The following is a 13,826-nucleotide window of genomic DNA, read 5'->3' on the forward strand; positions in this document are numbered from 1 at the left end:
GGCTCTGGGCTCTGCTCTTTGGGCGCTGGACGCTTGGAAGGGGGCAGGAAGCTGGTGTTGGACGCCGATTTTGGGCCTTCTAATCCAGTATGAACTATCTTCCGAATGCAGGCAGGTCAGATCTAGACAACATCTGCAGTGCTTTCTCTGTCTCTAAATCAGACTTCTACTCCAGCTCCTCAATTTCAGCCAAAAATTACTTGAAATTGTCCAAAACACAAAAACTCAGTGGAATCCAAAAATGTGAATTTAACACTAAAACCTATAAAAACTAAATAAAAACTAAACAAAAACTACTAAAAACTATATGAAAGTGATGCCAAAAAGCAGATAAAATATCTGCTCATCACAACACCAAACTTAAACCGTTGCTTATCCTCAAACAACTAAAAACACAGTAGGATAGAAAAGAAAATTAAGATACAATAAATTTATAAGTTTTAAATGAAGCTTAGTTACAATCAGATGAGCGGGACTTAGTAGCTTTTTGCCTCTGAATAGTTTTGGCATCTCACTATCCATTGAAACTCAGAGATGTTGGCATCTTTAGGAACTTAGAATCTGGATGATATTATTGACTCTCTTAGTTAAGCTTATTTTGATTCTTGAACACAGCTTTCTGAGTCTTGGCCGTGACCCTAAGCACTCTGTTTTTCAACATTACCACCGGATACATTCATGCTACAGACACTTTAACTAGGTGAACCTTTTCAGATTGTGACTCAGCTTTGCTAAAGTCCCCAAATAAAGGTGTCCAGAGTTCTTAAGCACACTCTTTTTGCTTTGGACCATGACTTTAATCGCTCAGTCTCAAGCTTTTCACTTGACACCTTCACGTCACAAGCACATGGTTAGGGACAGCTTGGTTTAGCCGCTTAGGCCAGGATTTTATTCCTTTGGGCCCTCCTAACCACTGATGCTCAAAGCCTTGCGCTCTTTTACCCTTGCCTTTTAGTTTATAGGGTTATTGGCTTTTTCTACTTGCTTTTTAATTTTTTTTTTATTTTTTGCCACTTTTTTTTCGCATGCAAGCTTTTTCTTTTTCTGTTTGCTGCTTTTTCTTGCTTCAAGAATCAATTTATAGAATTTTCAGATCACCAATAATACTTTTCCTTTTTTCTTATTCTTTCAAGAGCCAACATTTATAAATTTCAACTTCAAATATGCACTGTTTATTTCATACATTCAGAAAATAAAAGCAGATGACACCACATCAAACTAATTAAACTAATCTTATTTTAAACTTGAAATTCATGCATCTCTCAATTCTTTTCAATAAAAATTTTTATTTAAGCAAGGTGAGAGATATATGGAACATTTTACAACTTAAAGACATCAATGCAAATGATCATGCAACTAGAGTAAGAAAACAGAAAATAAAATAGACAGAAAACAGAAAAATAATAGACAAGGAGATAAAGAGAATAAATCCACCTGGATGATGATGGCTACTACTCCTCCTTGAGGATCCAATGTAATGCTTGATCTCTTCTATGTCACTCCTTTGTCTCTGTTGAGGCGGCTGCACAAGTTTATGTGCATGCTCTCTAGTTTACTCCATCCTCTTCTTGTATACTTAAGAGTGGTAGAAGTCACAAAGCAAAGCTTTTGCAACATCAAACTTAAGAGTTTTGCTCATCCTCGAGCAAATATGATCAATGGGGAAGAAGGTGGGGTAGGTGGAGCTTCTGTGGGACCTCTTGGTCCTGAGAGGCTAGGGAATTCCAAATTCCCTGCTTCTCTGCATTGGTGTTTGAATGCCCAGGGGCTGCTCCCTGGCTAGCGTTCAACGCCAGTAATGCTCCCCTCTTGGGGCGTTGAACGCCCAGCAGGGCTTCCTGGCTGGCGTTCAACTTTGACACTTTACTTGGAGTGTTGTTTCACTATTGTGAATTCTGTCTCTTGACTAGTGCACATGATCATGACTCTGACAACTGAAAGAAAAACAAAATGAAAAAAAATAAATATGGTTGAGTAAAGTTGGGTTGCCTCCCAACAAGCGCTCTTTTAAAGTCACTAGCTTGACTTTTAGCTCCTTAAGGAGGTGAGTAAGGGCTCAGATTTTTGCCCCTAACAGTGAATTTTCTTCCTGTCCTCTCATGAATGAGCTCTACATACTCTAGAGATAGGACACGACTCACTATATGTGGTAGGAATGGATTCTTAGTGAAGACAACTTTCATGCCAAGTGAGAGGCCTTCAGTTGGGACTTTCTTGTCCCTCCAGCCTTTAGGTACTTTCTTCTTAGTACCTTTGTGCTTAGAGCTTCTTGAAGGTTTCCCAACACCAAACTTAGAATTGATGTCTGGGGGCTCAGTAAAGCTCTGCATAGAAAGAGAGGATTGGCACACTAGGTGTTGCACAGTTGTCTCTTTCTTATTAGAGGGAAAATTAGGATTGGACATCTTAAATAAGATGTAGTCATCTCCTAATTGGAAAACCATTTCTCCCTTAGCTACGTTAATCAAAGCTTTTACAGTAGCTAAAAAGGGTCTTCCAAGGATGACACAGTCATCATCATCCTCTCCAATGTCCAAGATAATGAAGTTTGCAGGAATGTAGTGGTTTTCAACTTTAACCAAGACATCCTCCACTAAGCCATATGGCTTCTTCATGGTCTTGTCTACCATCTCTAAAGAGATTTGTGCAGCTTGTACCTCAAGGATTCCCAATTTCTCCATTACTGAGAGTGGCATGAGGTTGATGCTTGACCCTAGGTCACATAGAGCCTTTTCAAAGGTCATAGTGCCTATGGTGCAAGGAATCAGAAAGCGTCCAGGGTCTGGAAGCTTCTGTAGGGGTGAGCACGGGTCAGTTTGATTCGGATTTATGGTAAAATAAGAACCGAACCGATCAAAATATAATTGGTTTGGTTTGGTTTGGATTTACATTTTTTTGTACATGTACCCAAACCAAACCAAACTGATTAAGAACGGATTGGTTCGGTTCGGTAATTGGGTACCCGATGACTTTGAAATTCATAAAAAAAAACCAAATTTTTATCTTAAAAATTCAACAAGTACAGTAAACATTTAACATCAATAGAAATAATCCAAACATGTTAAACACCAAATACATTAAAAACTAAACTCATTAAAATCCAAACATATTAATAATGAATAATCATTGTCTAATGAAAAAGCCATATATATATATTTTTTTTTATTTTTTATTTAATTAATATATGATCAGGTTCGCGGGTTGGTTCGGGTTCCGCACCCCCAAAATCGATACCCGAACCAATCACTAACAAAAGCCATCGGTTTGGTTCGGGTTGGACCCGATTACTCATTGGTTTTAGAACCAATTTAATTGGTTCGGTTCGGGTTCGGATGGATAATCGGGTACCCGCTACCCGTGCTCACCCCTAAGCTTCTGAGGTAGCTCTTGCTGAACCAAAGCATGGATTTCTTTGGTAAGCAGTGGAGGTTCTTCCTCTAGAGGCTTTATACCAAATAGCTTGGTATTTAGCTTCATTAGAGCTTCTACGAAACGAGCAACTTGCTCTTCCCTAGTGTCTTCATCCTCACTTGAGGATGAGTAGTCATCAGAACTTATGCACTGCAGAAGTGCATTCAAAGGAACCTCTATAGTCTTTATGGTTTCCTTTGATTCTAGGCTAGAGGGTTCTTGAGTGGGATTCAGGCACTCAATGGTTGTGCTTTGGTTGGTGTTCAACGCCAACTCTGTTAGCTTATTGGGCATTGAACGCCCTTGCTGTCCACCCTGACTGGCGTTAAACGCCAGTCCCCCTAGCATTCTGGGCGTTGAACGCCCAGCAGGGATGTCCTTGCTGGTGTTCAACGCCAGCTTCCCTGAGCTGGTGGGCGTTGAACGCCCAGTGAGGGGTTCCTCACTAGCGTTCAGCGCCAGAAAGCCTTCCTGTTTGGGCGTTCAAACACCTAGTGAGGGCTTCCTCACTGGCGTTTAACGCCAGGCTTGCTGCCATTCTGGGTGTTGAACGCCCAGTGGCGTTCAATGCCTTCCCATTCTCCTCCAATTTGGCCTCAACCTCCATGGTTATGGCCTTGCACTCTTCTCTAGTATTAACCTCAATATTACTAGGAAGAGTGTCAGGAGGAATCTCAGGAATCCTCTTGCTCAGTTGACCAACCTGTACCTCCAAATTTCTAATGGAGGACCTTGTTTCATTAATGAAACTATGAGTGGTCTTAGTGAGGCTGAAGACTAGAGTGGCTAAGTCAGAGAGGCTCTACTTAGAGGTCTCCATATTCCCTTGAGAAGATGGGAAGGATGGTCTGTTATTGAACCTATTCAGGTTCCTACCACCTTGGTTGTTATTGAAACCTTGCTGAGGTTTCTGTTGATCCTTCCATGAAAAGTTAGGATGCTTCCTCCATGAAGGGTTGTAAGTGTTTCCATAGGATTCTCCCATGTAATTCACCTCCTCCATGGTGGGTTGATCAGGATCATAAGCTTCTTCTTCAAGAGAAGCTTCCTGATTACTGCCAGGTGCAGTTTGCATCCCAGTGAGATGTTGAGAGATCATGTTGACTTGTTGGGTCAAGATCTTATTCTGAGCTAGGATGGCATTCAGAGTCTCAACTTCATGAACTCATTTCTTCTGAGAGATTCCATGATTAACAGGATTTCTTTCAGAAGTGTACATGAACTGGTTGTTAGCAACCATTTCAATGAGTTCTCTTGCTTTTGTAGGTGTTTTCTTCAAGTGGAGGGATCCACCTACAGAACTATCCAAGGAAATCTTGGATATCTCAGACAAGCCATCATAGAACACGCCTATGATGGACCATTCTGAGAGCATGTCAGGAGGACATCTCCTGATCAGTTGTTTGTATTTTTCCCAAGCTTCATAGAGTTATTCACCTTCTCTTTGTCTGAAAGTTTGAACTTCCACTCTAATCTTGTTCATCCTTTGAGGAGGAAAGAACTTAGCCAGAAAAGCATTTACAAGCTTTTCCCAAGAGCCAAGACTCTCTCTTGGTTGGGCATCCAACCAAAACTTAGCTCTGTCTCTTAAAGCAAAGGGGAAAAGCATCAACTTATAAACTTCAGGATCAACTCCATTAGTCTTTATAGTATCACAGATATGTAAGAACTCTGCTAAGAACTGATGTGGATCTTCCAGTGGAAGTCCATGGAATTTGCAGTTCTGCTGCAGAAGAGAGACTAACTGAGGCTTAAGCTCAAAATTGTTAGCTCCAATGGCAGGTACAACAATGCTTTTGCCATAAAAGTCAAAGGTAGGCATGGTGAAGTCACCAAGGACCTTTCTAGGCTCCTCTTGTGGTTCGGCCATGTCTCCTTGTTCTTGTTCAAAACTTTCTGAAAGGTCTCTTCCGGAGTGTTGTGCTTTAGCTTGTTGTAAATACCTCCTCAGAGTCTTCTCAGGTTCAGGATCAGGAATCAAGAGGGATTCTTTATCCCTGTTCCTGGTTATAAACAAGAAGAAAAGAAAGAAAGAAGAAGAGACCACGCTAATAGGCAAGAAGCTCCTCCTTAAAGTCAGAAGTAGAGAAATAAGAAGAAGATAAAAAATAAAAATAAAAATAAAAATAAATAAATAAAATAAGTAAAGAAAAAATACCTTGGATATAGTAGATAAAAAAAATAAAAGTAGATAGAAGAAGTGAAGATGGAAGAGAAATCACAAGAAAGCTTTCTGTGCCAATTGGCAAGAAGCTCCAAGTGAAATGTGAAGAGAAAGGAAAGAAGATAAAGAAGTTGAGGTAGACCAAGAGAAGGAAGTAGAGTTAGAATAACATAGATGTGAGATGAAGAGTAGTATAAATAGAAAGAGTAAATAAGAATTAAAATATTTTTATTTTTATTTAATTAATTAATTAAATTAAGTTTTCGAAAATTATGTTAATAATTTAAAAAGAATTTAAATTTTAAATGTAAATTTCGAAAAATAGAAGAGAGATGAATTTTCAAAAATTGAGAGAGATGAGAGTTAGTTAGGAAGTTTTGAAAAAGAAGAGAGAGAAGAAGGAGAGATATTTTCGAAAATTAAGGAGGGAAGAGTTAGTTAGGAGGTTTTGAAAAAGATGAGAGAGAAGATAAGATATTAATTAAGAAAAGATAAAAATAAAAATAAAAAGTAGAAAACAAAAAATAAGATAAGAAAAAGATATTAAATTTAAAATAAGATAAAAAGTAAGATAAGAAAAGATTTTGAAATTAGAATTTGAAATTATAAAAAGATAAGATATGCAATTAAAAAGATTTAGAATTGATTTTAAAAAGATAAGATTTTGAAATTTGATTTTAAAAAAGATATGATTTAAAAATTTGAATTTTGAAAAAGATAAGATAAGATTTTTAAATTTTGAAAAAGATATGATCAGTTTTGAAAAAGAAAAGATTTTTGAAAAAGATATGATTTTTAATTTTGAAAAAAAATTGATTTTTGAAAACTTGATAACTAAGATATGATAAGATAAAATTTTAAAATTGAAATCTAAATTTTATATGTAATTTTCGAAAATTATGGTTAGAAAAGATATATTTTTTTAAATTTTTTGATGAAAGAGAAAAATACAAAAAAGACACAAGACTTAAAATTTTTAGATCTAGCACTCTTGTTTTTCGAAAATTTGGAGGGAAACACCAAGGGACACCAAACTTAAAAATTTTAAGATCAAGACACATACAAGATTCAAGAACACTTTGAAAAACACAAGAACACCAAGAACAAAATTTAAAGACTCAAAGAACACAAGAATATAACAAGAACACCAAACTTAAAATTTTTAGAAAACCAAATCACAACTTTCGAAAATTAAAAGAACACAAACACAAAAACACCAAACTTAAAGATGACACAAGATTAAACCAAAGAAAATATTTTTGAAAATTTTTACAAAGAAAGACTCATAGGACATGAAATTACCAAGAACATAGACACATTCAAGAAACAAGGATTAAACAAAGAAAAGAAAAATATTTTTGAAAAGGGTTTTGAAATTTTCAAAAAATTTGAAGAAGAAAAATAAAGGACTTTAATCAAAATTATACTCTTGCAAAAATCAAAGTTTTAACAAGAACATAGATTTAACAAAGAGAAGAAAAATATGTTTGAAAAGGTTTTAATTTTTTCGAAAAAATTGAAGAAGAAGAAAACAAAAATTAAAGACTCAATTAAAATAATGTATGTTTAATAGAGTGCTCCGCTGTGGAGGATGTTGCTACAATATGACCATGGTTTTTATCCACAACGTTTGCCGTAATGTGTTTCAATGATATGAATATTCTCAGCACGCCGCTTCAAAATAGTCATTCTTTAGTTATCTAATGGCAGATAGAAAATTAAGCACACAAATTAGTTTAACAAAAATGAAAGGAATGACTAAAAGCAATGCCTCGCATAATGAAAGGAGAAACCAATGTCTTGATTGCAAACAGGTCATTAACATTCTTGGTTGCAAATTAATTATTAGGATTTAGGAGTAATAAACATAAAGGATACACCACTAAATCTAAAATTATACATAAAAGCAACATTTATGCATAACAAAATGAAGCATCTCAAGTGCATAACAACATTGATACACTAAAATTTAAAACCATGAAGAGTAGTACAATGAGCGTGACATAGCAGATAAAATGTATCAAACTATAAAAATCTCAAATATGAATATAACATGTCACCTAGCTTATGAACATTACCCAAATAGGTAAACAAGGAATCAACCTTCAATCCACTTATTCAATTACATTGAAAAAATTCATGAACATATTCAAACAACAAAACTAGAAATCAAGAGATTAAGGAATGATAAGAGCAAGGAACCATTAGTGTAAGTAGCAACCATGATCTCACTAAAACAATATTCCACACAATAAACTAATTTGCAAAGTACATGTAGTTCAGGCATTTCATCAAACACATCATGAGCAAGTAAATAAAATGAAATTCTTACCCGTAGCCCTTCAAAAACTACTAAAACTGAACAACAAATTCTCGAGAGTCCAATGGCTCAAAACTCAAAAAGCTCGAGTTTAACAATGGACCAAAATTGGGCTTGTTCTGGGGTTTAAGCCCAAGTTTCGATTAATGCAAATGCTCCTGTCCAGAAGTGAAGCCCAAGAAGAAAAGGCTCGGTAAAAAAATGAGAGCTAAAGAGTGGTGTAGACAAGCCATGTAAAGCCAATACCAGAAAAAAGAAGCCATGTAAAGCATTTCCACACCAATCATCCAGTGTTATGCAATCAAGACCATCAGTCCTTGATAGGTGCTATAAAGAAGAAATTGAGGTGTAATTTTAAGGAACTCTTCTGGTACATATATTGAACCCATGAAGAGAGGAAAAACCAGTTGAAAAGTATTGTAACTATTGGTCCCATCACTGTTGGAAAGAACTTCAAATAAGGCCAAGTGTAGGTCACTTTAGGAACAACCAGTGCAGTTTTCACTGCAACTTATTCAACATGTAACTTACCATTGCCTATTACCTTAATTATGAGTCCATTAACACCAATTTTAGGTGTAGACACAAGCCTCAAATCATCTAAAGCATAGACATCTTGTGGTTCATTACTTTATTCAAGCACATAGGAGTCTCCCTCACCCTGAGTGTTGAAAACTGGATTAGTACTAATATCTGGTTCATTATTGAATGGTGATTGTGGTGCTACATCTACAGCAACTTCAGCACTATCATTATTATCATTATCTATATGATCACACCTCTACTTGAATATGCTTTTTCTGTAGAAGTTGACCACATCTATCATCATTGGTCGATTGCGTTGATCTCTCTATGTGCATCTCAATTCCAATGAAAGCAATGCAGTTACTTGGCTTTCCAACACTGCTGAATTGGGAAATGAAGCTGCAAGGTATGAAACAACAATCTTGTCAATTTTGTTTGTTTTATCATCCGAGACAGATCTAACCCAACTCACTATATGTTTATTTTCATAAACTAATGCTCTTTTTCCGGTTATTAGCTCAAGCAACACTACTCCATAGCTATATACGTCAAAAGTTCTGCTTGGCACTGTTGCATATGCACACTCTGTAAGAATGGATGATGCAACGATGTTAGGAAGATATTATTTTACATTAACTATTCTTTCAAGCTGTAACAAACAAAAAGTATCCCTACATTATAGCAAGCATTAGGCAGTGTTGGCAGCATGGCATACAAATTGATAGTAGGTGTAGAAAAAGGTTTAGTTACCTAGTGCCATATAGCCAGTAGTACCAGCTATACGTGCTGAAAGCTTTTGCCAAGGGAAATCAGAATGAGTATAAGAATCCTCAGCTAGGTTCCTGATGTTGGCAGTACCAAAATCTGAAATATGAAGCTCCATCTCAACATCAAAGAGAATATTATGTGGTTTGATGTCTCAGTGCACTATCGGCGGATCATAATCATAATGCATGTATTTTAGTCCCTGTGCAATTTCATCAGCTATCTTAAGCCGAACATCCCAGATTAAGGGTGGTGATAGAATGTTCCTATGCAAAATATCATGAAGGCTTCCATCATCACCATTGCACTTATATTGATTCCTAAATGATAAGTTGATTTGTAGACACATGGCTTCAAGTAACTAGTTTTGGTGCGATTTGAGCTATGAGAAGCTGAAAAACTGACACAGAGATAGGGATTGCCCAGGAATGAAGAGGGCGAGGAATTTAATAAATTCATCAGAGTTTCTGGTACATGACCATGCAAGAAATTGTATGAAACATTCAAGTTGTCTAACGAAAGTTCACCAAGAACATCCATACTTCCTGTCAAATTGTTTGAGGATAAATCCAGACTAGACAGTACTTTTAGCTTCCCAATTTCAAATAGAATTTCATCTGTCAATCCATTAGCACTCAGATTCAATCCATAGATCAGATTCTTCAACTTTCATAATGAGAGAGGAATTTTTCCACCAAATAAATTTCCACCAAGCTGTACCTCGTGAAGCTTGTTAAATTCTAAAAGAAAAGTTGGAAAACCCCCTGTAAAATGATTCTCTCTTAAAATCAATGTTGTTAAACCCGTCTAACTCCGCAAACTTGATAGGAATGATCCTTTGAGGGAATTGAATCCAACATCAAAACTATCCATTTTAGTATAATTTGACAACTGATTTTGCAAAGCACTTTCCAGGCTGTTATATGCAAGATTCAAAACCTTAAGATTCAGAAGCCAGTAGATAAAAATAGTAGATAAAATATTCATAATTTAATAACAATACATAAAACATTAATAATTTAATCAAACTATCAATGCATCTTGGTTGGTTGAGTTGAGCTGCATTTGTAGGAAGATTGAACCGATTTTTTTATATATATAAATCTTCTTACAATAATAAATTTAAAATTAGATTTAAAATTCAAATTCAAAAATTAAATTGAATTTAATCTTGATTTGAATTAATCTTTTCTATTGCACAGATAAGATAAGAATTTTTAAAATATTCAAAATTAAGTGATAAAAAGATAACAAAAAACTGAATCTTTTAGGCCTCTATATATATTTGTAACCATTGATTAATAAACCTGGGTATAACTCTTAAGTACAAGGTTTCTTTTCCCTTCAACAAATTTTATTCAAGTGTTGACGAAAGGTTGATATTCTTGTGAATACATATAGTATCTTTGTCCAAGAGGAAACTTTGCTGAATGATCTGGTATTTCTATCTATTTATTTATTCTATTTGAATAAAGTTTAATCGGTTTCCATTTTTTTCCGTATACGTAATACATTGACACCTTGTATTTCTTCACAAAAAAAGGTATGTTTGGGATTCACATTGAGAAAGAGAGAAGTCTGTTTGAGTGTCTTGAACGTTTCATCTCTATGTTTAGCAATCTTTTGAATTCTGAACCCCGAAGTGCTTTTACCTCTGAAAATACGTTCACGCCAAGCTAAAAATTCTAGCTTTTGCGTTCACGTTGGGGAAGGCTGATTACCATTAAAAAATTAGGTGAGAAATTTACTATAATCCATTTTAATATAAAAATTGCCAAACATAAAACACGTTAACACAAACTTACTTTTCATCAAACTTAAGTTTACAAAATCAATTTTATGCAAATTTTTGTTTGCAAAATATAATCCAAACACACTTTGATGTTCGATTTAAGTAGCGAATTCCAAACATAGGATGATTAAGTGAGTAATTACTTTTGGCATAGTAATGAATTATAAGTTGTATAACGTAGATATAAAACACCAACTTAGCATTCCTTACCCTGATTTTGAATCGGTCCATTTAAACCTTATTCCTTGACAAAAAATAAAAGCCTTATTTTAAAAAGGCAGATTAGATATTTTTTCGTTAACCACAATTTATCTCCAGTTCGATAAATCAAAAGATTAATTCATCGTGTACCGAGCTCCATTTAAGGTAGATTAGATTTAAAAGTTTAATTCATAAAAAAATATTTGTGCTAAATCCATTCGGCTGCTTTGGCAGGTGGGTTAATGGGCGCACATCAATTTTCTTAACATTGAATGAAGTTTGCTTATCTTCTACCTAAAGGTAGGAAGGATAACATTAAATGTAAGTATTTAATTAAACTGATACAAGCTATGAATTGTTTCCAAGCTATGAATTGTTTCCAAGCTATGATGGTATGAGGCCAATAAATTTGTTCATTGACAAATTTTTTCGATAAGATTAGTGCACTTCTCCAAACTTGATGGTATAGTTCCACTAATTCTGTTCTTGCTCACGTCCATAATCTTGAGGTTCAGATTACTCGCGAACTCTGAAAGAGAGCCGGTTAAATGATTCTCACTGAGAATTAACATGCTTAGAGTTTCACATCTTCCTACCTCAGAAGGTATGCTACCTTAAAGTTTATTGAATCCCATATTCAGAACACGTAATTATTTTCTAAGGCAGAGATTGGGTGGGATATTACCAGTGAAATAATTCATTGTAAGGTCAAGCTTCACTAGGCTGCTATTAATTCCCAAGCTTTGAGGTATAAATCCAGATAATTAATTGTCAAACAGTGAGATATTTTTCAGTTGCTTGAGATTAACCATCACCAATGGTAGTTCACCTTCGAGCTTGTTCTCATTCGAAACCAAATCCTCTAATTTCATGCAATTACCAATGGATGAAGGAATAATACCTGTCAACCTATTACTATGTAGATCCAACCTCAATAGCTCAGTCAAGTTGTCTATGCTGGTTAGGATAGGACCATTGAGATGGTTAGAGTGAAGGTTCACTTCTTGCAGTTGAGGAATTTGAAACAAGGAATCTGGAATCTCACCACTCAAAAAATTGAATGACAAGCTCATATACTGCAGATTTTGCAACTTCTTGAAGCTATATGGTATCTGTCCGCTAAAGTTATTATTAGAAAGGTCTAAGAGCTGAAGCAAACTACAGTTAATTAGCTCTGAAGGTACCGTTCCTAAGAAACCATTATTGGCCAATACAAGAGTCTGCAAGTGATGCAATTGTCTTATCTCAGGTCCAAATTGACCGAGAATCCCATGGTCAGTAAGGTTAAAGGAGAGCACATTGTGCTCATGGTTACAATGGACTCCAACCCATGAGCATGGAATGGAATCAGATGGATTCCAGGTGGAGTTGATAATGGGAGGAACAAAGGTCCAGTGTGACAACAATGACAGCAGAGTTATCCCATCAGAGACAAGAGCAGAACCAGAAAGTAATAATAAGGCAAAAAAGCAAAGAATCAACAAGAGGAGTGTGATGACACTCATAGAGACAAGTTAACAAGCTCAACACAACTAGCTAACTTACAAGAAGAACATAATAAGCTGCATTGTTCTTGCTAGAAAGAAAAACTAAGCAATTAGTGAGAATGTTATCTCCCTAGAGTGGTGTAGTTTAAGATTGACTTGGATGAGTTAAAGCAATTAGTAAATTAGATGAAAATGTTATCTCATCTGACATCATCATGGTGGGGAATAGTGAGATACCATTGGTAGTAAGTTCCAACTGAATCAAGATTTTATGCAGTAAAGTTATATTTAAAATAATAAAAAAAAGAAATCATTCTATTCTAACTTAATATATATTTCCAAACCACATCTAATAAGTACATTGAATGTACTCATAAAAAATATGAGTTTTGCTTACAAATGTCCTAAGGGTTCTAGTTAAAATTATTTATTTTGAAAACATGTTATAGTTCTTATACAATAAATGCTTTAAAAAAAATTAAAATTTGTAGTTTTCAGAGAAATTATTAACTAAATCCAAAATATAGTTACACTCTACTTGCTCAAGCTTAATCAAGAATGTAGATATAATAATTAAAAAGATGACAGATTAATTATCATAGTAATTATATGTCAGATCTCAGCAAGAAAGGATATTTTTATTTTATATTTAGCTTTGCCAAGATAGTACCTGTAACTTGTGAGAGATTAAATTGGTAAATTAATCTAAAATCTGTAAGAAAAAAATATTAGTATTTATATTTCATATTAAGACTAAATTTTAACATGCGTTAATAGAATTTTCTTCCCATGACTCGTCAACCATTTACTTCATTGTTACACACAATAACACAAGATGAAGAGTCCTTTATAGCTGCTATAAAGCAGGACATGAGCTGTGATTTTAAGAATTTCTACTGGTACATATACTGAATCTAACAAGAGAGAAAAAAACCAGTTGAAGGATTGAGTAATTATTGGTCCAGCCACAGTTGGAAGGAAGATCAAATAAGGTCAAGTAAAAGTTACTTTATGAACAAAAAGAGCAGTTACTACTACCTATTCAGTATATATCTTACCATTGCCTGTTAATTTAACTATGAATCCATCAACAACAGTTTTAGTTGTAGCCATCACATTCCAATCAACCAAAGAATCTTCAAATTGACTAAGATCTTGCCA

General features: G+C 35.0%; 1 protein-coding gene and 1 pseudogene across 1 annotated transcript; both read right to left on the minus strand.

Moving 5' to 3' along the window:
• On the minus strand, positions 8,527-9,303 carry LOC110268450 (receptor-like protein kinase). The gene is made up of 3 exons (XM_021114612.1): positions 9,171-9,303; positions 8,785-9,005; positions 8,527-8,676 (listed from the first exon to the last, which is right to left on the minus strand). Exons 1-3 carry the CDS (start codon positions 9,301-9,303, stop codon positions 8,527-8,529), a joined length of 504 nt encoding a protein of 167 aa, XP_020970271.1.
• LOC107621013 lies at positions 9,340-12,683 on the minus strand (annotated as a pseudogene).

Source organism: Arachis ipaensis, chromosome B10 (genome assembly GCF_000816755.2).
Source record: "Arachis ipaensis cultivar K30076 chromosome B10, Araip1.1, whole genome shotgun sequence".
Classification (NCBI taxonomy): domain Eukaryota; kingdom Viridiplantae; phylum Streptophyta; class Magnoliopsida; order Fabales; family Fabaceae; genus Arachis; species Arachis ipaensis.

What these genes read in the sequence shown, in the direction of transcription:
- LOC110268450 (XM_021114612.1), bottom strand. Translation starts at nt 9,303, where the DNA reads ATGGAGCTTCATATTTCAGATTTTGGTACTGCCAACATCAGGAACCTA. An exon ending in TACTGGCTATATGGCACTAG is followed by an intron (nt 9,006 to 9,170) that starts GTAACTAAACCT and finishes CCATTCTTACAG; the next exon opens with AGTGTGCATATGCAACAGTG. An exon ending in CAGCAGTGTTGGAAAGCCAA is followed by an intron (nt 8,677 to 8,784) that starts GTAACTGCATTG and finishes ATATTCAAGTAG; the next exon opens with AGGTGTGATCATATAGATAA.